Source organism: Drosophila gunungcola, chromosome 3R, assembly GCF_025200985.1.
Source record: "Drosophila gunungcola strain Sukarami chromosome 3R, Dgunungcola_SK_2, whole genome shotgun sequence".
NCBI classification, from domain to species: Eukaryota; Metazoa; Arthropoda; class Insecta; order Diptera; family Drosophilidae; genus Drosophila; species Drosophila gunungcola.
Window position 1 is genome coordinate 17269358 of NC_069139.1, and position 27279 is coordinate 17296636.

The 27279-nt window shown below is 45.6% G+C and overlaps 1 protein-coding gene across 1 annotated transcript in view; it reads right to left on the bottom strand.

The window, feature by feature from the left end:
* Positions 1-24: 24 nt before the first annotated feature.
* Positions 25-27279, bottom strand: part of LOC128252209 (mucin-17) — a 47778-nt gene continuing 20523 nt past the window's right edge. The window contains 9 exon segments of the mRNA XM_052979753.1: positions 25-4561; positions 4620-4758; positions 4826-4924; positions 5030-7664; positions 7728-7829; positions 7832-9742; positions 10502-12128; positions 12201-12521; positions 12771-12934. Coding sequence (XP_052835713.1) covers positions 2222-4561; positions 4620-4758; positions 4826-4924; positions 5030-7664; positions 7728-7829; positions 7832-9742; positions 10502-12128; positions 12201-12521; positions 12771-12934 — 9338 coding nt within the window. The 3' untranslated portion in view covers positions 25-2221.

The following is a 27279-nucleotide window of genomic DNA, read 5'->3' on the forward strand; positions in this document are numbered from 1 at the left end:
CAGTACAAACGCAAATGCATGAACTTTGATTGCATTTCCTTTTATTTAGTTTCCGTTTTCAGTTGGGCTTTCGGTTTTGTTGCGTTTCAGTGAGATTTATATTGAATCTTTTGTATGTTTCGTTTTGTTTTGTTTAATGTACTTAATGTTTATGACGACTATGAATGGATGGGCTTAATAAACTATCAAATATTAAAGTTGTTTCCTTGCTTTGCTTTGCTGTCTCTCTCTCCCTATGCTGATGATGTTTAATTAAAACTCACAATGTTTGTTTAAAAATCTTTAGTTTTCTCTTTATGTTAAATTACATTTAGACACATTTAGCTGAACAATACAATTCAAGTGACGACACTGCGCTTATTGTTGTGGAAATGTGGTTGCGGGAGGGGCGACGACCGATTTGAGTTGTGTGGCTTCGATTTTGTTCTAAATACAACTTAAAACAATTCACATTAATAATCTATTAATAGATTTTAATTTATTCAGTTTTGGGTTGCCAACTTAAATTATGCTATTACATGTACATTTTTACACGAAACTTATTTGTCTTTGAATAATAACTAGAAAGTTTCAAAATAGAAATACAAGATCATGCAACTCAGACGGAACGCTGGACAGGTGGGAGTTTTGTTTTGTGTTTTGGGGGGTGGTATGATGATGATAGGTTTGGGTTTAGGTTCAGGTTCAAGGGTCATGGATGGATGGATGGGTGGCCTGAATAAACGAAGCACATCTTTAAATATGGTACCTCTTGAAGTTCCCTTACAGACTACACGTAATACAAGCATTCCGTCCATGGTAGTACGTATCGTAGTAGGTGTGTTAGTGGTGGTATTAAAGTAGTAGTTAGTATTGTAATTGGTATGTAATTGATGCGTGGCGCCCGCCCTTCCCACGCCAAACATTTACAATTGCGCTTCCGCGACTCGCGATTCGTTTTGGATAAACTTCGTAGTGGCTTACTGAGTGTGGGTTTTTGTATAGACTTTAATCGTATTTATTATGTATGTTTGTTTACAAGCTAATCAGACATCTATATTTAAAACGTGGCACAAATCACAAGTCAGATTTGTCGCAAGATCAAGATACAATTGATACGATTCGTTAATTTGTGGTTTTTGTTTTCATGTGGTTCCCCCCCATTTCGATATTCTCCTCATCGGTTTAAGTGTATAAGATATTACATTAGATTCAATAATTTATAAATGTTTAAACTAAATTGGCTAAAATTGTGATTTTTGAACTGCTTTTGGTTTGCTTCGTAGTTTGCCATAGTTGGTACTCGTTAATCCCTAAGATCTTTGCATTTGCTTTCCAATGACACCCGTAGCTATGCCGAAATATTCTTTACTCTCGAATTGAGCACGTCGTTAGGTTGGTTGGTTGGTTGGTTTGTTTGTTTGTTTGTCTGTAATATCAGAAGCAGTCGTACGTAAAGCGCTTTAAATGATATCTCTCCTCTTGTTTAAAAATGCTTAGCTATATATTTATAATCGTGTAAGACAGTTTCTGGGGTCGCAACTGCATGCTCTAACTATTTACAAACTTTTCCGCAACGTAATGCGTAAATAAATATATTTTATCTGGGGGATCTCTAAAAATTGATTGGATGCGGATAAATTGCTCTGTCTGATATTCCAACCGACAACAAAATTGGCAACGTGATTTTAATTGTTTCTCAGAATTGCTTCATGTAACTTAATTATGAATTATACAACCAATTCGTTTTCTTTCCTGTCTCTTTGCGCGTGTTTATCTCTCTTATCATTCAATTCAATTCAATTTCTTACGTACTTCTCTTGGTTTCATTTGAATAAATTGCCTAGGGGTTTTCTCTTAGTTACTGTAACTATATAATTATAAGATTAGGTTCCATTTAGTGTACCTCTGTGAGAAGCATTTGATGCTATTCGTCGTTTAGTTTTCAATTCACCACGTCAGTTGCTTTCTTGGCTTTATTGGGGCTTTGTCATATGATTGATGATTGATGCCTACACATTCACCAGTCCCCTTGCATTAAGTAATTGGTTATCTGAGGGTTTCAATTCAAATATTGTACAAAACATTGGACTAAACAATACAAACAATAAGTAAAAACAATTTATGCTACAGTGTCTCAACTTAGGTCTAATAAAAGGTTGTGCTCGGGGGTAAAACAATAACCAAGGACAACTAAGACGGGTATCTATACAATCAGGAAGTCATTATTATCAAACGTTTTTCACAAGGTGGTGGCATTAAACTCTAGTATCAGACTGTTGGAGGCATTTTCCGCTGCGGACGTGGTTGGGGCTCCAAGTCAAGAGGTCATGATCGACTTGACCGGATCGTCCAGGCCGCCGGCCACGCAGCTAAAGTCGTTCAGCTGTCCCAAATGCTGCGCCTGGGCCTGGGTCATGTTTTGATGGTGATGGTGCTGCAGGTGCGGTTGCTGCTGGTGGCTCTGCATCATCTGATGCTGTTGGTGGTGATGCTCCAGCAGGATATTGCTACTGTTGTCCGCCACTCCACTGACAGCGGATCCACCGCCACTAATCAGGCAGTCGTTCATCTCTTCACCCAGCTGGCGTCGTCGCTGAAGCACCTGCTCCTGTTGGCAGCTGGGAAGATTTGCGCCCGCCTGCCGCTGATCGTCGAGCATGCTGTCGCCGAGGATCGAGCCCAGGGAGAACTGCAGCGAATCGCCGCTGTTCTGCAGGTTCAGGATGCTGTCGATGGCGCTGGCCACATGCCGACTGATGTCATCATCGTACTCGCCGCCAGCAACCACTGGTGCTCCGCCCATGTGGCCCACATGCATCTGCTGCTGGAGATTGTGCTGAAAGTGTTGCTGCTGGTGCTGCTGCTGTTGCTGCTGTTGCTGCTGCTGCTGGTCCAATATGCTGGAATAGGCAAAGTTGTGTTGCTGCTGGGCCTGCTGCTGTTGCTGATGCTGCTGCTGTTCCATCAGCATCTGGGGGAATCCAGCGGGCAGCATGTCCGGATCCAAGAGACCATGCTGTGGCACCTGGACATGCTGTTGCTGCTGCGACGACATGGGCGACGAGGAGGAGGACGAGGAGGCCGTGCACAGGCGCTTGCTGCTGTTGTCATCCTCCATGTCGCTGCCAGAGCCCATTAGCTGGCTGTCCCAGCTGCGCTTGCGCGACTCTCCGCCGTTTACCAGCTCGCCATTGCTGGTTCCACTGGAGAGGAAGTCGCTGTAGTGCGCCTCCATGCTCTGCATCCAGCGGGGATTGTTGTTGCAGTTCAGCTCAATGTGATGTTGCTGCTGTGATGGTTGCTGCGCGGCCGCATATTGCTGCTGCTGCTGCTGTTGCGCTGCCTGTTGCTGTTGCGGTACCTGTTGCTGCTGCTGCTGCTGCTGCATAAATGTGGCATCTGGCACCCACATGTTCATCTTAGTCTTGTGGTTGGCAGCCGGCGATTTCGAATCGCCAAATATCTCGTCCAGGTTGGACTCAATGTCGTGGGCATCGCTGCTGCTCTTCACGTCCAGGTGCACGGGTGACTCGCCGAACATGGCCTCCAGTCGCGTCTCCACGGACTTTTGCACATCCGAGTCACTGCTGAAGAACTCACTGATGGCCGGGTGCTCGTTCTGCTGTTCGGCATCAATGACCACCGGCTGTTCCCGCTGGCCGCTGCACGAGGACACAGTCTTTACGGGATTGGAGCCAGCATGGTTGTCGCTGACGCAACTGCTGTTGCTGCTGCTGGTGGTGCTCTGGTTGCTCTTGTCAATGCATCCGTTGGGGAACAGGTCCGCTATGTGATTGCTGTTGGCCATTATGTTGTTGCCGCTGGCGTTGTCCAGATAGTGGGCTTGTTGCTGCGTAGACTGGCGATTGAGGTTCAGATGCTGCGGGTTGCCATTAAGCTGCGGTTGCGGCTGCTGCATGGGATCATTGTTCATAAGATTAAGCTCCTTTTGCAGGCAATACCAGCCATCATCCTGATCCACTGCATCCACTCCGTTGCCTTTGATATGTTGCTGCTGCGGCTGCTGCTGCTGATGTTGTTGTTGATCCATCAAACTTCTATCCTGGTAGCGATTCTCAGCGCTCTTGGCCAGGGCCGCTTTGTGCTCAACTTTCTTCATTATGAAGCTGGTGGTAAGCTCTGACTCGATATCGAAATTGTCGTAGTCCTTTTTGATGTATTTCGAGGACTCCTTGTCCTGGCCTTCGCTTTTCACAGCTCCGTTTACTGAAGGTTCGCCAACTTCGTTGTTTTCCTCTTGCTTGACTGCGGATTGCTGCTGTGGCTGTGACTTGCTGAAGGCTTTGTTGACATCGGCGCTCTTCTTCAGCAGATCAAACGTGTCCACCACATCCTCTGACTGAGCTGGCTTATCCACCGGTTCCTGCTTGATCTCCTCCTTCACTTTGGCCTCCGACTGTGGATCGCCTTCCAAGAGCGTTGTCTTCTCGCTATTCTGCTCCTCCTTCAGCTGCTGTTCCAATTCCTTTTCAGCGGTGCGTATGTCGTTAATCTCGCCTTTGAGATCGTCGATCATCAGCTGCTGCATTTGCAGTGACTCTGAGGTGCGATGTGGCAGCTGCAAGAGTTAGGAAATTAGTTAATATCAAGTATTCTGTTTAATTTAGTTTACTTACCGTTGACTCCTGCATTAGGATTTCCTGGAACTTGCCGTTCAACTGCCGGAACTTGTCCTGTAATCCCAAAGCGGTGGACTCAAACTCCTCATCTTCATCGGACGGCAACTCCACATCGTTTTCGTGCATGCAATGGTACCTGCAATAGTACATAATACCTCTTAGCAATGGATTCACTGTCAGATAACTATCGCTCAGTTTCTTACCTGATTAGCCTCTTAACCGCCTCGTCCTTGGTGCGGAAGGGCTTCACGTAGTCCGGCTTCAGACAGCTCTCCTGATCGACCTCCAGTTGTCGCACGAATCTGCGAAAATATAAGCGTTATTAACGAGTTCCACATTGCATTGCTGCATCTGCAATCCAGTTGGCCGCTTTTCTTGAAATCGGCATTGTTCAACCAACTACTCACAAGGAGAGGCGTGCAATTTTCGGCTTCTGCGTTGGCATTTCGTCCATTTTGTTCGGCATATAAAGTGGCAGGCTCGGTATGGTCGGCAGTGTTGGCACTAGACTTCCAATCGCTGGTGGTACGGTCATTCCTACACCAACTCCTACACCTACTCCTACACCAACCCCTACTCCCATTGCAGAAGCCACTGGCGGCAGGATTGGTGTTGGTTGCTGTGGCAATTGCTGGTGCGGTTGCTGTTGGGGTTGCAGTGGTGGCATCGGCAACATGTTGTTCACTTGCATCGCAGAGTTGCTAGTAAGAGTGTTACTACTGCTGCTGCTGCTGCTACTGCTGCTGCTGCTGCTGGTGTTGACCAGATTTGTGGAGCTGGCGAAGATCAGAGGTGGTGGTCCGCTTTTGCTGAGCAATGGCTGCTGTTGCTGCTGCTGTGGTTGTTGCAGTTGCTGCTGTTGCTGCTGCTGCTGCTGCTGGACAATTGGCAGCATATTCACTTTTTGTGGTAACATATTGACGATGCTTCCATTGGGTGGCTGTTGCTGCAATTGTTGTGGGTTTTGCTGCAGCTGTTGATTGTTGGCTTTGTTCCTGTTGGCCGGCTCTTTGGGTTTTACTTGGAGCTGCTGCGACTGCTGCTCCTGTTGTGGCTTTGGCTGTGCCTGCTTCAGTTTGTTGCCCGCCTGTTGCTGCTGCTGCTGCTGTTGGTGTTGCATAGGATAGATGTGTATCCGCTGGGTTATGTTCTGCTGGGCATTGGGAGCCGCTGCCAGACCAGCCGTTGCTCCTGAGGCAGAAGTGGAAGAGTGGTTGTTGGGCTGCACCACATTGGCGGGCACAATTGTCTTCAGTGGCTCAGGCACTGCCGCCTGCAACTGCTGTTGTTGTTGCTGCTGCTGCTGTTGCTGCTGCTGCTGCTGGACTGGCTGTGCCATCAGGCTAAAGCCTCCACTGCCATTTGCCGTGGGCAACATACCCTCCGGAGTGGGCACCTCCTTGCCGGAGGCCAGAATACGATGCTGCTCGGCAAAGAGTCGCTGCAGTGCCAGATTTATCTCCACATCGGTCATCGGTTTGTTGTAGGCGGCTATTGTCGCCGGATCGATTTCCGGGGAGACGGGCAGGAAGGTGGCCTTGTTCTGCAGCTTGATTGTGAGGAACTGGATCTGCATCTGCACCTGCTTGAAGACCTGCTGCATCTGGGGCGTTAGTTGGATGGTCTGCACCCGGGACACAGTGTTCGCTTGCGGTTGTTGTGGCTTGGGCTGTGGCTGCAATTGCAACTGTTGCTGCTGCGGCTGCTGTGGCTGCAACTGTTGCTGTTGCTGCTGCAGTTGCTGGGGTGGCAGCTGCTGCATTTGGACTTGACTGACCCCCGGCGTGACAGTTGGCGATGGCATGGGGGCAGCAGTAGCCACTGTGGTGGCCGTTAAACTAAAGCTCGTCCTTTGTTGCTGCTGCTGCTGCTGCTGCTGGTGCTGTTGCAATATCGCTGCCGTGGCAGTGGGTTGTTGCTGCTGCATGGGCACAGTCACGCCCACCAGCTTGGTGCCACTCGTCGTCTGGAAGGGCTGGATGCTGGCGCTCATCGTGGTGGTGGTGGTGGTGGTGCAACTGGAGCTGCCAACCACAATCATCTGCTTGCCACTGGCCACATTCGGCTGCACAATCTGCACCGGATTGTTGTTGGGCTTCTGCGACAGGGGATCCAGCTTCGGCATCGGCTTGACCACGCTGGCGTTCTTGAGATTGGCCAACTCCGAGGCGTTGGTCGGTGTGGCCTTCGGTTTCCTCACCGGCTTCTTCTTGACCACCGCTCCGCCACCGGCTCCACTGGTGGCCGCCTTGGCCGGTTCCAGTTTCGCTTTGCTCTGGTCTATTATCGGAGCCACATTGGCCACCTGCTTGGTCACCGTCGTCGTGGACGAGGTGGTGCTGGTGGTGGTGGTGGTCAGCGTGCTGCTAGCCGTTGTGGTGATGGCCAGGCCATTGGTCACGGGCTGAATTGGATGGACGATCTGCTGCTGCGGTGGCTGGGGTCGCAGTGGCATGGAAAGCGCCATCGAGGATGAGGCCGCCGCATGCTGTGACTGTGGCTGTTGCTGCTGCGCCGGCAGTGGATTCACATCGTTGAAGTGCAGCTGGCCCAACTGCAGGCACTGGGCCAGCTGCTGGGCATTGATACCCGCGGGAGCAATGAGCAACCGCTCCGTGGGCCCAATCGAAGCCGCCGTCTGACCCGCACTCATGGCCGTGATCTGGTTGGTCACGCTGTTCAGGCAGAACAACTGCTGCGTGGTGGGATCGATGGGCGGCAGGGCGATGTACCGCTGCTGCCCACTGTTGGCCAGCTGTGGAGCGGGCACCGGCGAGGGTATGGGAACGGAGATGGTGGCCGGCTGGGTGGGCAGGCTCACCGGCACGGTGACGGGTTGCAGCTGGGGCTGCAGCTGCGCCGGAATCAGCGGCTGCTGCTGGATGAGCACCTGCGAGTTGAGCGGCAGCTGCGGGAACGACATCACTTCGTTTGGCTTGGCGGGCATCGTGGCCGGTGGCTTCATCGTGGACATGGTCGTTGTGGTGCTGGTCATGCCCAGCATACTGCTAGCGGTATGTCCTCCCTTCCTATTGTTGGCCACTGTAATTGTAGAATGCAAATTGTTTAGTGGTTTCAAATCTACCCTTTGCAAAGTTAACTCACCTTTGACTTCTATTTTGGGCGCTGTTGAAACCTTGGAAAGCGACTGCTGCTGCTGCTGCTGCTGCTGCAGGATAGTCTGAGGTGGGGCCAGTGGCTGGGGATTTGAATCACCTGCTGCTGCGGCTGCAAGCTTGGCTTGTTGGCATCCACTCGCGTCGGCTCATTGATGATGGTCACATTGGGCAGGGCACCCTTGAGCAGAGCCTGCAGAATGAGCTGCGACTGGTGATCCTGGGGATTGTTGGGATCATGGCGCAGGATCAAACGCTCGCACTGCTCCGACACGGTGAGCGTGAGGCTGCCGGTGAGCTGCGGCACCAGGGCCGCAGCCGAGGCGGGAGATCCCACTGAAACCGATACATTGGCGGGCATTCCGGTCAACTGAGGTGGCAGAATGGTGGCTCCGCCGGCGGTTAAAGCAGGCGTGGCGGGCGTGGCCACCGCTGGTTGCGATGCACCAGCTGTCTGCTGCGGCGCCGCCGGAGTGGCCTGTGGTATGGCCACCAGCTGCATTTGCCTTCCATCGCTGGACAGCTTGAACCCAGTCGACGACTCCGCACCGATCGTAGGCGCCACCGCGGGCACCGTGGGCTGAAAGACCAACTGGGCTGATGGGCCGGCGGAAGCATGATTCCCGGTCCCCGGCGTTCCACCCATCACCGTGGCTCCCGGCGGCAGGATCGGCATTATCTGGATCTTGTTCTCCACCGCACTGCTCACCGGCATGGCGGACTGGTGGTGGTTGTGCACCTGCGAGATCTGAATGTTGCCTATCTGGCTGGGCACCGCCGTGGGTGTGCCGTGTGCCAGCATCAGCGTGGGATTGCTACTGCTCGACACCGAGGTGGGCGTGGTCAGCGTGATGGTGTTTACAGTGGTGGGCTGGCTGCTGCTGAGGATCGTGCTGGTGCTGCTGCTGATGGTGGTGGTTGTGCCGCCGCCCGAGGAGATCATGCTGGTCGCCTCCGGTTTCTTGGCGTTCCGCCGCACCGCAGGCTTTCTTCTTGGCTTCACGGCCGCCGTGGTGGACACCGGGTTGGAGTTGGCGTTGACTGGCGGCGTTGGCGTGACAATGGGTGAGGGCGTCGCCGGCGGGTGCAGCGTCATGCTGGGCAGGCTTATGTTTATGGTGGGTGTGGCAGTGGCCGTTGTGGTCGCCTTGGCCGCCGCCGCCGCAGCGGCTGCCGCCTGTTGGGCCAGATGTTGCTGCGCCTGCTTCTGGATTTCCTCGGCCGTGGGCAGTCGTGGAGTGGACAGACCGAAGGGCGGCACTGCTGCCTCCGCACTAGGATCGATCTTGATGAGGATATTTGGTATTTCGGTGGCTGATTCGTTGCCCGCCGCCTGAGACGCCGTCGCAGACTGCGCGGGAATGGTCAGGGTGAAGGGCAGGCCATCGCTGCCGTTTTGGTTCGGTATGGAGATCATGATGTCGCCGCTGCCGCTGCCGCCGCCCCCGCTACTGCTGCTGCTGCCTGCCGTCCCGGCTCCGCTGGCAGTCGCTTGGGCCGCCGCCGCCGCCGCCACTGCCTGTGCTGGCTCTGGCTCTGATGCCAGATGGCCCGCATCCAGGCCCATGCCATAGTCCTCGTCGTCGTCATCGTCGCCGGTGATGCCGCAAAACTTCATCACATCGCCGAGGTCCAGCTTGCCGTTGCTGCTCCGCTGGATGGTGGTGGGCGGAGGCGATGGCGACTTGGAGCGCACAGCCTGTGGCGGCGTGGGCGTGGCCGCAATGGCAATCTTCTGGGGCGTCGGCGGCCTCACCTCCACGGGCACAACCGTCGGCGTGGCTACCGGAGGAGTGGGCACTGGCAATGGCGCTGGCACCTGCTTCTTCTTGCGCGGTCGCGGTTTCTTCTTCGTTTCCGGCACCGTGGTCGCCTGGACAGATTGCTGGGCCTGCTGCACCTGGGACTGGGTCTGCTGCAGTTGATGCTGCAGCTGCTGGATCTGGGCCTGCTGCTGCTGCAACTGTAGGATCTCCAGACTAGACTGTTGCTGGTGACTCATTCCTACACGGAAAATAATATGAAATGATTAGAGGAAATTAAAAATGTAAATTTAAAAAGTAAGCTGTATCTTAAAAAAAAGTTAGCTGAAATGTTTTACTTAAAATTTAAATGCTTTCTTTGATCTTAACTTAATTTCAAATTAGAATAAATTTTATAATTTTTGACAAAAAAAAAATGCTGGAAGCAAAATTCATTTCATTCCCTCAAAAACTTACCTAAGCATAATATAATAATAATAATAAATCGATTGTGTATTTATCATTTATTATATAGAATGTTTAATCAAATGTTTAAACAAAAATACAACTTATTCATTAAATTGGTCATTTAAGCTAGCTATTTACTTTAAGCAATAGCAACTATGGCCTTCCGCTTTTAATTTAGGAGAAAAAGAACAATTTTAAGTCCCATAAAATTTTAAAATTGTTACCTTTCTATTAATAAAAATAATTTTGTTATCCTAGGCGAACGGAGGGCCATAGTTGCTAATGTTCTTAATATCTAGTTAGCTTTTAGTTTTAAACCATTAGCTAGCTATACTTCAACTATTTAAAATGCCTGTATAGGCAAGGTGGTTATTTATTTAGTCAAATGTTTAATAAATAAATAAATAAAATGATTATTGGACTTTATAAAATGCTTGTATAGGCAAGATGGTTATTTACTCAGTAAAATGTTTAATAAATAATTGAGGAAAAATGATTATGCATTCGAATGCCGTCAAATGTTTAATATGGATGTTCTCGATATAATACTCACCAATCATGTGCTGCGTTTGCTGTTGTCTTTCCTGTTGCTGCATCATGGGCACCGGCGTGGGCTGTCGCAATGGCTCCGGGGTGACGGCCAGCGGCACATGTGCTGGCGAGGATTGGGTGAATAGCTCCGTCGTGCTGGCTGTTCCGCCGCCATTCGATGCCGGTGCCTGGGGCGTCTGAAAGGCGTTGGCTATCTGCTGGATATGGGCTCCATTCAGCTGGTTCAGATTGATGGTGGCTCCGCCCAAGCTCTGCTGCAGATGAGCCGGCAGTTGGGAGATGGCCGTGAGGCCATTGGGCATTTGGATTTGGGCCGCCGCCAATTGCAGATTCTGCAGTTGGGCGGCCACACTCTGGCCGAGAAGCTGTGTGTTCAGCGTGGCCGTCGTGGCAAACGGCTGAGATCGTGGCGCCTGCGCCTGTGCCTGTGCCTGTGCTTGGGCCTGGGCCTGGGCTAGTGCCGCATGGAGGCCGGTGAGCTGCGTGCCAGACTTGATGGCGCTCTGGAACTGGCCCGCCGCCGTCTGGTGGATGAGGTTCGCCTGCGAGGACACAATGAAGGTGGGCGCGGCAGCCAGCTGCATGGTCGCTCCATTGGTGCCCACTATCCGCAGCAGTTGCTGCTGCGCCGGCTGCGTCTGTAGCTGCGGCTGCCCCCGCGCGTTCTGCTGGATGACAAGCGAGGGCGTTGTCGTCAGCTGGGGCGTGGGCGGACGCAGGATCAGCTGCACGCCCTGCGGATTCTGCTGCACCAGCACGGGCATCTGGTTGAGGAGCAATTGCTGCGGCTGGCTGGTGGTGGCAGGTAGCAGGATCTGCTGCTGCTGTTGCTGCTGCTGCTGGGTGGGATTGTTGTTGGACTGGCCTGCCTGATGCGGCGTCTGCGAGATCTGAGCTCCTCCGGCCGTTGAGCCCTTCTTCTGCTGCTGCAGCTCCTGCTGCGGCTTGGGCAGGATTTGTTGCGGCGCCTTGCCGGTCTTGCCGGTGGCTCCACTGACTCCCGCATTGCTGACGAACCGATGTTGTTGCTGCTGCTGTTGCTGCTGCTGCTGGAGAGGCTGTGTTTGCTGCTGCTGCTGTTGTTGTTGCTGCGTCTGCTGCTGTTGCTGATGCTGCGGAGTGGTGGCTATAAGCTGGCCCTGCGGTCCCTGGATGAACTGGAAGACCTGCTGCGCTTGCTGCTGCTGCTGCTGCGGCTGCTGCGAGATGGTGAACTGCTGGGGCAGCATCTGCATGGTTTGGGGCTGCGGAGTGGGTGGCTTGATGGCAGCCGCCGCAATGGTGCCGCTGGGACTCGGGATGGGACTGTCCGCTATCAGAGGACTGCTGCTCTGGTAGTGCTGGAACTGTTGCTGCTGCTGCTGGTGCTGGTGCTGCCCCTTCTGACCCTTCGTCGGACCTTTGGCGCTGCTGCTGACCAAACTGCCCGTGGCCGTGGCGAACGAGGTGGGCGTGGTGATGGCGGTGGCATTGAACTGTCCATAGCCTCCGCCGCCACCTGCCACCGCAGTCGCACTGCTGATCGAGGTGGGTGCAACGGCGCTGCTGAAGATCTGGTGGCCCAGCTGTTGCTGCTGCTGCTGTTGTTGTTGCTGCTGCTGCTGCTGGGTGGCCCGCTTTGTGCCCTTCTGTAATGTAAAAAACGGGGCACGTTTAATAACAATCAGTAGCGTTAAACCTAAACTTCAGTAAACACTTACCTTATTGAGCTGGATATTGTTGGACCCCACCAGAGTGGCATTTAGCTCATTCCCGATGGCATTGCTGTGCAGGGTGACTCCTACTCCCACTCCCACTCCGGAACTGTTGCCAGCTCCCACTAGTCCGGCACTTAAGCCGGCTGTTCCAGTTCCTCCGGCGGCGGTGGCTATGAGGCCACCACTGGTCACGCCGATGACCGTCGTGGCAGCGGCCGGCGATTGTGAGGGGCTCGGCTGGAAGACGACGGTTCCAGCGTTGGGACTGCCATTGGTGAACTGGTGGATGGACTGTCTCCTGCCAGGCGTCGCCGCCTTGCGCTCCTATAAAGAAGAAGTAGATTAAATAAAGATTTAAAAAAAAAAAAAATGATTTTTGTTTTTTTTTTGTTGTTTATTTTTAAAATCAATTTCTTCTTTAGTCGTTATTTAAATTGAATATAAGTTTCATAATCTACTACTTCACTTGATGAAGGACCAAAGATATAACACTAAAACTACCCTCGAACATTAACTTCTTCTTTTATTTTTGTGCTGCAATCTTTTGGTCGTTTCTCGCCAAGATCAACTTACGTGTTCCTGGGGATTGCTGTTGGCGTTTACTTGACTGCCACCGGCTACGAGCACCACATCCTGTGGGAACGGCGAGAGCGATGGCGATGGTTGCAGACGAGGGCTAGCTGAGATCGATGGCGATGGACTGGGCGTCAGAAACGGACCCGGAGGAGACAATATTCCTGGAAACGAAACAAGGCGCAAACGCAAGGGCGAAATTAATATTTGCTTACGAAATCGGGCGCAAAGTTGACCCAAATATATATATATATATACATAGGTATATATGATACATTTGTTGACTGAGTGTTTAAGTGTGTATATATGTATGTGGGCATATCTGGAGCTGCAATCGTTTTTTGGTACGTGACCAAAGTGGCAACTGTCCTCGGGTTCGGGTTGGGGTTCGGGTTCTCCAAGTATCTCCATAGCCATAGCGATGCCACTACCAGCAGCAGCGCATTGCATCGCATCGCATCTTCCATAATTGTCCGCCATTTCACAAAGCTGTTTACTCTGCCCCTTGGCCCTACTTTTTGTTCCCCTTCTTTGTGCATACAAAAGCGAGGCAAGTTAGCACATTTTCAAACACCAGCTGAGAGCCCCCACTTAGACAGCAACAAAGCGACATAGCGACACAGCGACACACGAGCCAGCCAGCACCGAGAACACAGATACAATTTGGTTTTGGGCCAGAACCAGAACCAGTTTCATTTCGAGAGTTCTTTGCACTTCTTCAGCTCGAGTATCTGTTGTCTCTCACACTCTGCTTTTGTTCGAATTTTGGGCTTACTGCTCTGCTTTCAGCTTTCAAAATATTGGCCAAAGGCATGGGCAATCTGGATGGGCATTTAATTCAATTGGTAGCTCGCTTTCAGCAGCTCTCAAAAGGCGTCGATGGAAAGGTGTGTGTGTGTGTGTGTGTGTGTGTGTGTGGAGCGTGCGAGCTTAGATGGAGCTAATCCACCGGATATGTTCTTTTTATGCCTTAACGGACCCATACCCATTTAAATTTATTAAATTATGTCTTTTGTCCAGAGCATTACCATATGGTCCAATAATTCGTTACTTTGGCCAAGTAAATTGTATTAAACCCTTCTGGAAGCTTCGTTCGCAGCTTCCCAGGAATAATTTGCATATATTGAAGCAGCTGGAAAACGACAAGTGGGGGGCGGGCAAAAAAAAAAATAGCAGGCCACAAAGGATGTGGGGGTCGGCAGCAGATGCAAGTGAAGAGTTCAAGAAATGAGGAATAAAAGGGAATATAATACTCAAACGTTAACAGCCCGCCTTCAAGTTGTGTTCGTTAATACCCTTATATAACCGTTAAGGAAGTTTCAAGTTTAAATGGTAAAGAATATTAAGCATTGTGATTATTCTTTTGAATATCAAAGCATTCTTAAATGTTAAACCACCTGTTTTTTTTACTATCTAATATTAATTTAAGCAAAACGTTATTAGCAACATATAGTTATAAACTAGTTTTTAGTGGCGACTTGATATAAATGCCTTTCATTTGTGAATCCTCTTCGAACTGTTTATTTCGCTTGGAATATATTACATAAAAATGCAGTATTTAAGCTGGAACCCTCTTTTAGATTGAACAAATTTAAAAAATTAATGTCATAAGTGATATGATCATTTTGTCGTTTAATACATTTGTAAGTAATAAATAACTATTCACTTTCAATGGTTGTTGTATTTAAACTTTTATAAATAGTAGAAATATCTGGAAGGTTGGGGACATGATCTTTTATCCATATCCTTCGAAAGAGTATAGTCCGACAAGAAGGAGGATAAGCGAACATAAGCATGCATCAAAATCGACATCGTAGTCTCGTTGTCGGCAACTGAATGGATTGGAGGTGGCAGGAAGGTTGCTTCGCAGAAGGAGTTGCAGTGTTTCGAAGTCGGTTGCCGACACAGCATCATTATCGACAGCAAAACTAAATGAAAAAGAATTTAACAAGCGCCCCTTGCATCTGCCTATTGCTCCTCCTGCCGCTGCTGCTGCTGCTGCCCCTCCTGCCATTCCTTTTGAATGCCCCCCCGCTGGCAGCAGTCGTTGTTGCCATTCAATCCTCATCATCGCAAGATGGCCCAGAAGGCTGGGGAGAGATTGTGTTGGCCGTGATATATTCCCGGCAACGAGAAATGCGAGACTGCGTCTGCTGCCTTTTGTGTACGTTGTTGCCTGGTTGCCCAGGCGATGTTTGTTTGCAGCCACCAAAGGATGGGGAATCTTGGGGATGAGGAAGAGAGCTGATGTGGCTCACAACTGCAAATCAAAAGCAAAAGCAACAGCGCCAGCACCTCGTGTGTACTCCGCTTGCCAACTGACTGAATGTAGTCGAAAACGCGGATAATCCCCTGTTCAGCTTGACTTGCCTTTGACGCTTTTGTGCCAGCATTTTCATTCCAATTATGTAATTAGATAAGTGTATATATCTAAAGGGATAAACTTCAAACGGCCTCAATTACATTGCAAATAGTAAAATTCTGTTTGAAGAAAGAGAGAGTGAGAAAAGAACAGTGAAGTGTGCGTTTTAAAGATCGATTTACTCTTAATGCTTAATGCAAATTTAAAGCAAAAGAAGGAAAATGTAAAGATATCTGATATTTTTAAAAACTTATTCAAGATAGAACCCATTTTTAACAAAGGATTCAAATAATAATTAAATTAGAACACTGGATAGACCTCAATTAAAATATAATTATTTTATTTACAGCATCAGCGGCTTTATAATTACGGCGGCATCCTGCTAAAAGTATGCGTCGATGGGCAGCCAGCGATATCTTTGACACGACAAACTCCCTCTTCTGCAGTCTTTAATTAAACAGTTAGCAGTAGGAGGAGCCTTGGTAATTTCGCACAAAGGCAGACCACAAACGCAACTAACAGGCAGATGGGTGGCACGAGTGGGTGGCGGGCAAAGAAAAAAATTGAAAGAGAAACTAAAGGATAATTGACAACCACCAGACACAGATACAAACTGACACACACACACACACACACACACACACACACACACATACACACCAGGCACATAGATACGCCAAACTTTTTTGCCAGGCGAGCCACAGATGAGCGCACTTTTGGCTGCCGCCGCCTGACATGGCGAAAATGGTCGGTATGGATGCATGGATGGATGCCGGATAGATAGATAGATAGATGGAAGTTGTGGAAGCTATGGAAGAGGTGGGTGGTGGGGTGTGGCCACCCGACTGCCTGACGGCCATTTACTTGAGTGTCTGGGCGCAAAACAGAGGCAGCAATGGCAACAGCAATATCAACGGTCTGAGGACGCCTTTTGAATAAAAACTACACTAGGCGATTAACTATTGCACTTTGCTCCTAAAGCAATACATTGTTTTGCATTGTAGCACAATGCAGATCACTTCTAAGGACTCTTTAACTTCAATATTTATATTGCAATTTTTATTTATTTAACGTTATTCTTTGAAGTTTCTTCTTATTACACTTTTTGATTATTTAATGTTTATTATGTAAATTTATGATTCAAGATTCTGTACGATAAGTTAAATTGTGCTAATGGCCAATTAAAAAAAAAAACACAAAATTGATAAGCATAAAGGAATTAAAGATCCCACAAGACATACTAGCTATCGCAATTTTTTGATAAACCAATAATGAAATATATTTTCAGCCTTTCAATAATGTTTGATCAATGTTTGTTTCAGTGCAGCCAGGCTCTGAGCCAGAGCCGCGTAATACTTTGCATTTCGTGCCGCAGTAGAAGCAAGCTGCTGTTGGTCGCGACTCGTCGCGAGATGAATCCTATTTACCAGGCACAATTCTGACTGAGTGCACACACACTATACACACTCGGGGTTCTATATAAGGCTGGGGGGGGGGGGGGGTGAATATGGGGAGTGATGTGGAGGGGGAGGGGGAGGAGGGTCGGGCCAGAAGGCAGCTTGTCAAAGTCAGTAAAAATTTAGTTGCTTTGAACGACAGACGTAACTGCAGCACAAGTACAAGAAAACGAAGTGCGGGAAGGCAGGCGCAGCTGGGAAAAAATTGTGAACCGAAAAGGTAGTAGTGGCAAAGTGTTTTTGCTGTTTTCCTCTGTGCAACTGTAGTGGCATGACCCCCACTTTTCCCTACGCTCAAGGAAAGTATTTTCCAGTACGCCTTGGAGGTAATTCGGCTTGTTGAGCTGCCTTTGCAACCAGCAAACAGCATCGTCTAATTGATTAAAATGTGTACAATAAATACCCCCAACCAATACAGTAAAAATAATCCATATATTATATATACAGACAAAAAATAAATGTGTTTTAAAATTGTGACTAATAAATCACAAAACACAAATTAAAAATACAAAGTGACCATTAAAAACACACAATCTCTTATCGTTTTTTATATTTCTGTTTTCTGTCTGCAAATATTAATAGGTATAACAAAATTAAAGAAAAATCAATATATTTCTGCAACGAAAAAAAAAAAACCTAATTGATTGGCGAGTGTTTGGCAAACACTAGCTGCCTTAGCCAAGCATAAATCACATTCGAAAGTATGAATTACCAATGAAAATGAGTCGCACTGACAAACTTTTGTCAAATCATGCGTTAATGGGATTTATCCACATTATAACCAAGCAGACTCACCAGACTCGAGCACTCAGCTTCCGAGCATCATATAATTTTTTCGCTCCAGTAAATTTCATTTTACCGAGCCACAGCGAAAGAAAAAAATGTATATTTATATGCAAGAGCTCAGAACTCAGACTATGCGACTATGAGTCTGGGATAGGACACTCTGGAGGCAGACTTATGTTTGAGAGGCAGACTTATGCTTTCGCATATTTTATGTGGCGGTAAGTGTGTGTTTGTGTCTGTATCCTAGTCTTTGTTGTTTCATTTATTCGGTTGACTGGCATGACCTCAGCATGGCGACTCCTTTCCACCTTGTGCCCGCCCCGCCCCTCACCTCACCTCATCCCAATCCCCCGACCATTTCACAACAAAAATTGCTAAGTAGGAGCTGCTGCAAGCGGCGCCGCCATCGTCATTTTCTAAAATTTTCATCCTGTGACTCTTTGGCAATTGTTGGTCTTCTTATTTTACCCTTTTATAGGACATTATGCTCTAAGAAGTTAGAAGTTTGTCGAGCACAGCGGGGTACTCCTTTTAATCGAATTGAAAATGTGCATAGAGGCCGTAAAAATTGAAAATTTGCCATTTTTCCATTATTTTTATTGTAGCGTAAAATCATTGTGAACAAATTCACAAATAATTACCCTTGTTAAATAACCCAAGCCGAAGGAAACCTAATTACCCTACAATTGTTTCCTGATATATCATAATATTGGACTTGAATTTTTCTTTCATTTGAGATGTACAAGAGTATTCGATGTATCGGTCTTGAAATCTATTGTTTCGTCATTGTTGTTGCTGATTCTGCTCTTGGATGGCTGATTTCGCTTCTACTTTTTCTACTGTTTTTTTTAGCTGCTGCTGCTCCTGGCTCTCTGCATCTGCCTCCCGACTCGTTCTATTGTCACATTTTGTAACAATGGCAGCCGTGCGCGCGAATCGGACTCAGAAAAAGGAGCCGAGTAAACGACTGCAGGAGCAACACCAGCATCATCATCATTATCATCATCATCATCATCATCATCAACAACAGCAGCAACAACAACAACTAGGAGGGGGCGGTAGGTGGTCCAAATGGAGGACAAGGAGGACTACTCGCCTTTGCTTTGGCGTATGAACTGTTGATGGTGTTATGGCGATATGTCTCCGACTACGAACTCGGCATCCTCTTCACTCCATGGCCCCTCACTCACTCAACCTCCTTTAGTCGTACGCGCTTATAAGTAGAGGCATGAAAAAATGTTTTGAGCACAGAAGGAAGGAAAAACAATGCTCTGGCAGGACAAGATGAGAATGAACACAAAAAAAAATCGAAAACAATGGCTTTTCTAAAAAAACAGATTTTTTAAACTCAAGGTTTAAGGAGGTATTATAAATTCAATGACATAACGTAGAAAAACTATCAGTAAAAAAAGGAATACAAAAGTTAAAGGTATGATTTAAAACCGTTTGGTCAAAATCAAAATAAATTCTTAATTTATCGATTATTGCTATTAACTACCAAAGTAATAAAAAAACATTTATGATAAGATAACTTAAGTTAGAAATCAATATATATTATATATTTTACTAATCAAAGCTAAAATATATACAAAAGACAATTTTTTTCTCTGCGTATTGGAGGACACAGTGACAAAAGTGGTAGTGGATGGGGAGGTGGCTGGCCGGCTCCTCGTGGAGCGGATAAAAATGAAATAAAAATCGATAAGTAGAGGCACGTTTTAATTCCCCACCACCCTCTGTTCACGTATGAAGGGGATTGGTGGGCAGACGATGATTTCGCTAGATGCTTTGTGTGTATACTTTGTGTATTGTTTGGCAAATTCTTGGAAACGTGCTACTCCCGAGTAACTCCACCATGGAAGCTACATTTTGTGTGTTTTTCCATGTCTGCCTGCCTTCTCTCACCCTATTTTGCACAATTAGATGTCATTTAATGCTTGATAATTCGCTTAATGACAGGAACAACAACATTTTCTCAACTGCAATTTAAATTGCGTCTAGCCGAAAGTAAAGGTCAAGTTTGCTTTCTTTTCTCCCAGTCTTTTGTGTCTTTGTCTAAGCAACCATTGTTAACTGAATAATAAATACGGTGAAATTGAAACTGCAGTGAATTAGATATTCATTTCTAATGAATCAAGAGGCTAACAATAAAAAAAACATTTGGTGATATTCCTTTTTGTAATGCCTAGGATTTAGTACAACTTTTTACCACTAACATAAATATTTTATTAACGTTTAATTATCAACAAATTAAATTCTTCCATTTATCTGACTAAAGAAACTGTCAAAATAGCTGTAGAGCCTTTCCCTAATAAATTAATTCAATGAAAATGTACAAAAGTCAACGGCAGACAATACAAAAGCTATGAAAATACGCTCAATTGACAACGCTTGAAGTGACTGCCAAGGCACCAATTAGATAAATGGAGTTGTTATCGCCTAAATTGATCCACAGTTCAACCTCCGGCCGGAGCCCAACAATTACGGATAATGCAGCCGGACATTAAATATTCATTTAATGACAGCCAAAGTGATAAAAGCGAGTGACGGAATCAATCGATACCAAAGCTCTCATATCGATTGAGTGACGTCGGTTTCAATTGGGCCACTAAGCTAACACTAATTATTGGTTATTGAGCCAAGGTAACCGTTAAACCAAACCAGTTCTATTCTGCGCGAAAAGTTGTAAATTAATTGTTCCCTTATTGAACAGGTTTTCCTCAGTAAGTTATCCGCCAAAATCATTAACACATCTTGTGGAATTGTTGGCTTTGCCACCACTTTATGTGGTTGCCGTGGTTTAACGTTTGTTGCGGTTGAAGCCGCCGCAGCTCTAATGTCAGGACCTGGCCGACTCGTCAAAGCAAAGTTAAACCACAGCTTATAAGCGGTATGTGGGCTTGTGTGGTGCTATGGCCAATTGAAAATGCATTATTCAGGTCTCAAATGAACAATTCAGGGTGCCGTTCCTGCCACCGTAAAACAAAATCGTATTGCTTAGGCCATATTCCGCAAGTTCGGGATCCATCTCACATGTCACCCACTTTGTTGTGGCCCAAATAAAGGCAATTCAGGCAATCTCAGTCGACTTAGCTACAGCCACATAGTCATAGCTACGGCGACAAAGCCAACACACGCACCCTCAGGCGACGGCATATGTATCTAATGGATACCGGGCCAGGCCAGACAGCTGCAGGCAGGCACTTATCCAGGTACAGTGGATGCTCGTTGGGGTAAATCATTAACTAAGGTCTTATCAAGGTGATTCCAATTCAGAAGTTTATTTAATTGTTTCTTAGTTTAAACACAAATCATAGCTTGGTTAAACCCTATTGTTTGAAGTTTATATTGAAAACTGGAAATCACACATTTTTATATTCCTTGAAGCTGATCAATTTTATTTTGTTAATTCTGTGTTTTTAAATTTTTTTTTTCCTTTTCAACAACACAAGTTTTTGCTCTGAGAAGAACAGTTTTGGAATTTTCTCTTTAATCCAAGATTGTGCTTCTAAGAAAAAACTCTGATTAAAAGTATTACAAGGTTTTGTATATATTGAATGACTAACTCAATTAGTATTTTCCATTTTTTATTATTTATTATGAATTGGGTAAGGGACCATCTTGACTAATTAGCCACATTCGGTGCGCGTAAATTGAGCCCAGACCGTCTTAACTGCTGATAAATTCCGTAGCTACACCTTGCGTTCCAATTAGCGCGCACCCACTGTGGCTGAGAGTATCTAATGGTTACCTATTGGCCGGGCCAAGGCGAAGGGCCACCGAAAAAGTAAAGAAAAGGTGCCACCACAATCTCTGTATCCGTATCTGTATCGGTATTTTCCTCTACTTATTTTGTGTCTGTGTGGGAGACAAGTACATCAAAATGTGTTTAGGTGTGTGAGTGAGTGCCCACCAGCGAAGAAGAAACAAAAAAATTTGTATCTATATCCTATTTGTTGGGGGGTTAAACGGGGGGTTCGGCGATGGTTTTTATAGGGTCACACGAGCGCGCATTTCTTCACAAATTGACGTTGTGGTTGTTGTTGTTGTTATTTTTCTTGCTGCTGTTCTCTGTTGCTTGATGGCCCTGTAAGTGTGTCTGTGTGTATCTGTGTGTTTTGTTATATTGACGTATCTGAGCCTCAAGACGTGCGCTTTACACTTCTGCGCCCCAAAAGCCCCCAACAACAACACTCACAGAAATAAAAACTGACACAAATTATATCTAAATGCGCAGGTCGAATTAATGTTTACATTTTCACCTAATTTTGAGAAGTGAATAATGACAAATCGAGACGAATTACTCATCTCATAACAGTTTCTGTTTTTGGTAGCAAAAGAACGGATTTATAAATATTGATGAGATATTTAATTGTCAAATTAATATGTATGCAAACATCGTTATTAAATTTTTTAACATATATTTTTGGAGTGCAGGTATCTGAAAACTAAAACTCTGAATTTTTTCAGTGTCGCAGGAGGAGGCCAAACATCATTTGCACGCGTGCTCTTTCCGCTCTTTCCGCTTCAGAAAAGAGAGAGAAGGGGGCAATGTGGAGACGAAGGGGGTGGGGTGATGGCCCAGAGGCATCTTCGAGATACTCACTAAATATTTGCGGATAAATGGTGAAAATTTTGACTGCTTTTGTAATAAACTTGGTTGCGATTTACGCCTGTGTTGTTTTTGGCCCATTAAAAGCCAGAACGAGAGTGTTTGTGTGTGTGTCGTTAATTCTCCCGCACACCCACTCTTCTTTCTTCACTTCCCGTTTTACGGTTTGTTTTGCTTTTTGGATTTCACTGAACTTCACTTCACAACACTTTTGGGCAAGGGTTCATTAATTTGCATTTGGCATGATGTGCATGTGACACACAGAAGTAACGATTACGGCGGCAGGACGACAAGGACTACGACCACGGATACGGCACATTCATCGCGAGCCCGGCACGTACGTGAAACTAGAATCCCGACTCATTGCACTCAACATTTTTATATCCCTATTTCAATGCGAATACGATATCCTGGCATTTGCTCTCCTTCAATACGCTCTTCGCGTCCTCCGCCGCCTTGTTGCTGTTGTTGTTTCGCGCGCGAAGCCAAGAATGAGAATGAGAAAGAGAACAAGGGTCTCCGACTCGAGACCGAAAAAACAACAGAGCGCAGTGGTCACACTGGAAAAATACCATAATAACACGCTGTGGGTGAGCGCGAGAGAAAGGAGAGAGAGTGTGGAAAAGCGGAAGCGTGAGAGAGTGTAGAAAAATCAAAATTTGGGAGGACTGGGGAGCGTTGGGGCATCTGCAAGACGTGTGCGGTGCACCAGACACGTAAAATCACTTAGGCATTCAGAATCATAAGGCCCCCAGAGAGGAACCCAAGATGAGAGGGAAGCGAGAGCGCCAGAGAGAAAAATAAAGTAGCAAAAGGACCAAACACGGCGTTGCCAGATGCGAGAGGCTGCTTCGTGATAACAGGTGGTAGCACTGTTTAAAATACGAGGTTCATAAACACTAAATGGAAGAAATTACCTTATTATAAATAAAAAACAAAAAAGTTTATAAAATTTTAACAAGAAGTGAATTGCAGAAGGAAATGACAATTTTAAGTTGTTATAATCATGACATTAAAAAATGAATATTTATCTCAGGCTAAAGGCTAAATATAAACCTATAATTTTGAGCACCCCTGGGGTTTCAATTACCTAGCTTTCTCTTCCTCTTTATTGCATTTCCTTAATTTTAACAACATTAATTACGCCACCTGGTGGTTCGTTTAGGCGCTATTCGTTATAAGCCGTAATCGTCAAATAAAAACGGTTAACCGACAAAAAAATAATAAAACTACTTCAACTCACTCTCTCAAACACGTGAGACCCGGGAGAAAGAGAGATAGCGCTAGAATGGGGCTCTCTTACGCGCAGCCACCACCAAAACAATAACAACAAATAACGGTAACAACAGGGAGCACATCAAAAAGCAACCCTCGAATTTGTGTACAGCAATAACAAAAACAAGCGGCGCTCATGAATCAAAATATGGATATGGATTATAATGCGAGAGTAAAAATGGGCCACAAAAACACAGACTCACACATATAAGAACTTGGGCGATATAATCGACAAAAAGGATGAAATATTACACGTTTCTCTTTCCGACATTTTTGTTTTTTTTCGCAGACTTTGGGGAAAAGGAAAAAGGTTTATGGGCAATTTTACAGTTGCCGACAGCAATTTGCATTCACAAACACACAAGCACAAAGGCAAATCAATTTGCAGAAACCTGTTACAAAAGGCCAGAAAGAAGAAGGGGAAGAAGAATGTTACAGGCCATAAACAGGTCTAGCCATCTCACTCCCACGCAATTGAGGTATGTACACACATTTGAGTGGCATTCAATCACAACACAATTAACATGCATGTGTTGGTTGTCTTGCGGTCAAAACTCTCACGCACTGGATAAACCAGATAAACTATCTCAATAAAGTCAATAAAAAAGCCGGCGTGAAATAGCTAAAAGTTTCCCACACACACGCACACTCAATGACACACCTTCAATTTCCTTGGAGAATAATTTGGGTTGTTTTTGTTGCCATCGATGATGGTGCAGAAACTTCGATGACAATAGAAAATCGTCAAAATCAAAATTCACTCTTTCGCGTTTCTCAAAATCTCTACATTGAATATTAAGCAAAAGATATGTTTACAAAATATTTGTTAAAATAACATTTTAGGAAGTAACTTTTTATAAATAAATCATTTAAATCGATAAACGATCTATTTGTGAAAACTTGCTTCACCCTCTAATCCATCTTTGGCGAAATTTTGGTTTGCGTTACTGAATGGCCACAACTTGATATTTTTGTGTTTGGACTGCAATCGATACGCAATTTTGAAAATTTGAATGAACCATGTTTGTATTTCCTATGAATGCCAGGCAAACAATAGTCTAAAATGGTTATGATCCACTCAAAATGTGGTTGGTTCTGGCCAATAATTCACCCTTCCCTCAGTCAAGCAGTAAAAACTAGCAAAGCCTGGGAAGAAATATCTCTCAGGTGCCGAATCAATTTTGGTTTGTTATTTTTGCATACCTATCCGGCAACAAAAATGTAATTGAGTTAATAACAGACCGACGAAATGCTCCGGAATCATCAGCACACAATCTGAGTTTTGCTTTTGCATTGGATTTGGCTTTGGCAGCAGTTTTGCATTTATTTATCGACAAAAAAATGTTGCTGTCGGGGTTTGAAAAGTTCGGCAAAACATTTTTGACATCAGGGGAGAATGGGAATGTTTATTGAATTGAAATGGTTTAAAAAGCCGTCCAATCGATTTTTCCATAACTAGATTTGACAGCTAAAATGGTTGCAGCAGCGTTTATAACTTTATTTATCCTTATTGGTTGTTTATCCGCTAATAACATAATATAGACAAATATTTTGTTTTCCTATCATTAAAAATTTTCATTCGTTTTAATATATTTCGTTTGCAATATCTTTTCTCTTTTCATTCATATGTGATTGCACAATTGCAAATATTTATAGTTTTTTGGTTATATTTAAATTAACATATTTACCACTGTCTACATGCATTAATAGAAATTTCCAGATAGTTTTTGGTTATCGTTTAGAGTTTTATTTACCTGGAATGAGATAAACAAAATGATGGATTAGCGTGGTGACAACAAACTTGTATTTTAATTAACATATGGCTTCAAAATTCATCCTAAATAATTCAATAGGATGATATAACTAGAAATCGAGAATAAAATAGATTGCCAAGACCGAAACATTTTAAATTAAGCTAAGCATTTAAAAATAGTAATTATCAGCATAATAATAGCCCCCATATACATAATTATTCCAAGTCCACTTTAAAGACATTGTCAGAATTGTCAGAACCCTTGTTAAACGAGCAATTAATGACGCTAAAACTGCATCGAAATCACGATTGAGATTCGTGCTGATTTGCCTGCCTCAATTGTGAACCGAAATGGCTGTGAAATTGAGATTTCCTACTTAAGAGGAATTAAAATTAACTTCAAATGAAATCGTTAAATCGGACGGGCATTAGGGGAATGGCAGCGCAAACGGGAGCGGTTGACTTGACCGGACCGACAAACTCCGCCCCGGAATCGCTTAAAGGGCAGGGGGACTGGTCTGTCGGATCCGAGACCCCAGAACCCAGAACCCAGGTCCCAGGCCAGACAGCATCATTTTGCCCTCTGGTCCACCGAAACCACCCCACTTCTTCGCCTGGGCGGCGTTGAATACGCCGCAATCAATTTGTCGACTAATTGACATACATCAGACCAGTGAAGTGTGCTTAAAGCGCAATGAGAAATTATATTTTTAGCCGGCATCGTTCGTTCTACCGCCTCACATCAGGCCCCCCCGCCGATTCTTCTGACTATATTCGACTTTGGTTGGGTTAAGACTTGCCAAGCGCTGCAGGGCAAAATGGAATCAAAACGCAAACACTGCATTAAAGTGGACATCCAAAAGGGAGGTGGGTACGGATGTGAAGAGGTCATGGAGCAGAGCGAATCAAAAGCTAACTACAAACTACCCATAAATCATGCCATAATTTCCCATTACGTTCTATGGGAAACTGTTCAATTGGTTGAACTTCAATGTTTATTACATGGTAAATGTGTTAAAGAATATGTACCGAATGCACATAGGTTTTTTTAATGAAAAAAAAATAATTTAGTATTGCGAGTTTAATACTCATTTTGAAGAACTATAATTCAGAGATTTTATTGTCCTGTCCTGAAAATGCAACTGTCAATATGACGACCAATTTTATTGAAATCAATTAGAAAGACATTACTCCCATAACACAGAACTTAGTATGAATCATTTTCCCTGTCCGACACTTTTGTTATTGATGTAATGAAGTTCTCCTGAATTTTGATGTCCAAATCAAATGCACGTCTTGAGATGTGTGGAGGCTATTAATAGCGTTTGTCAGTTGATGTACTAATTTTTCAGTGAGCCGCACATCCCATTGCCATTCCGATTCCCACTTCCACTTTCCCACCTCCCCAGGCAATCCCCTTTGAATTCCCCGAGCTGTCTGTTTGTCACTCAACATATGGCGGGGATAATTAGTTTGCCTTCAGTGGCGGCTCCCCGAGCATCCGACTTCGTTGGATCTCTCTTTCCGTTCTATCTGTGCATCTCTATCTCTATCTCTATCTGTATCTGTATCTGTATTTGTATCTCTATCTGAATCTGTATCTGTATTTGTATTTCTCTCCATCGCTCCATCGCTATCTTCGAGATGTGGGCACAATTGCATTTTGTTTCACATTTCCACAATCGCAGCGTTCGTCTGCAGCTGTCTACATTAATTAATTCTTTTGAATGCATACACAAAAGCATACAAACGCACCCACAATCGGACTATCTATCTTGCTATCTCTTTCGCCGGCGGTATTCCCATCTCTTTCGCCCGACATCGAGTCTGGTTTGTGTGCTTATATGTATATGTAAGTACTTTGGGTGCGTTCGTTGTTTATTCGTTTTATGTTGTGTAATATATCAAATTGGAGTAGAGATGATGCCGAGCAATGTGAGATGCATTTAATAAATATGCAGATGCACAAACACGTAAAACAACAGGCAAATGCATCTGAGTGGTAGGCCGGGGATTATTTCATTGACATTCAGGCGAGCATTACGATCCCATTTACCTCCCACCACTCAATCCAATTTTTACCCAGGTCTTTGAATTGACATGACGTTTGTGGGTTTTCATATTTTGAGAGGTGGGCCAGATCATTTGTGACAACTTTAGCAATAGTTCAACACCGCATTTCAATGTGAGCTGGGAGAATTTAAGAAATAAATCCATGCTTCAGTCGTTAATCTTTAAGATTCAGCTAACAAAGTAGTGAGTTC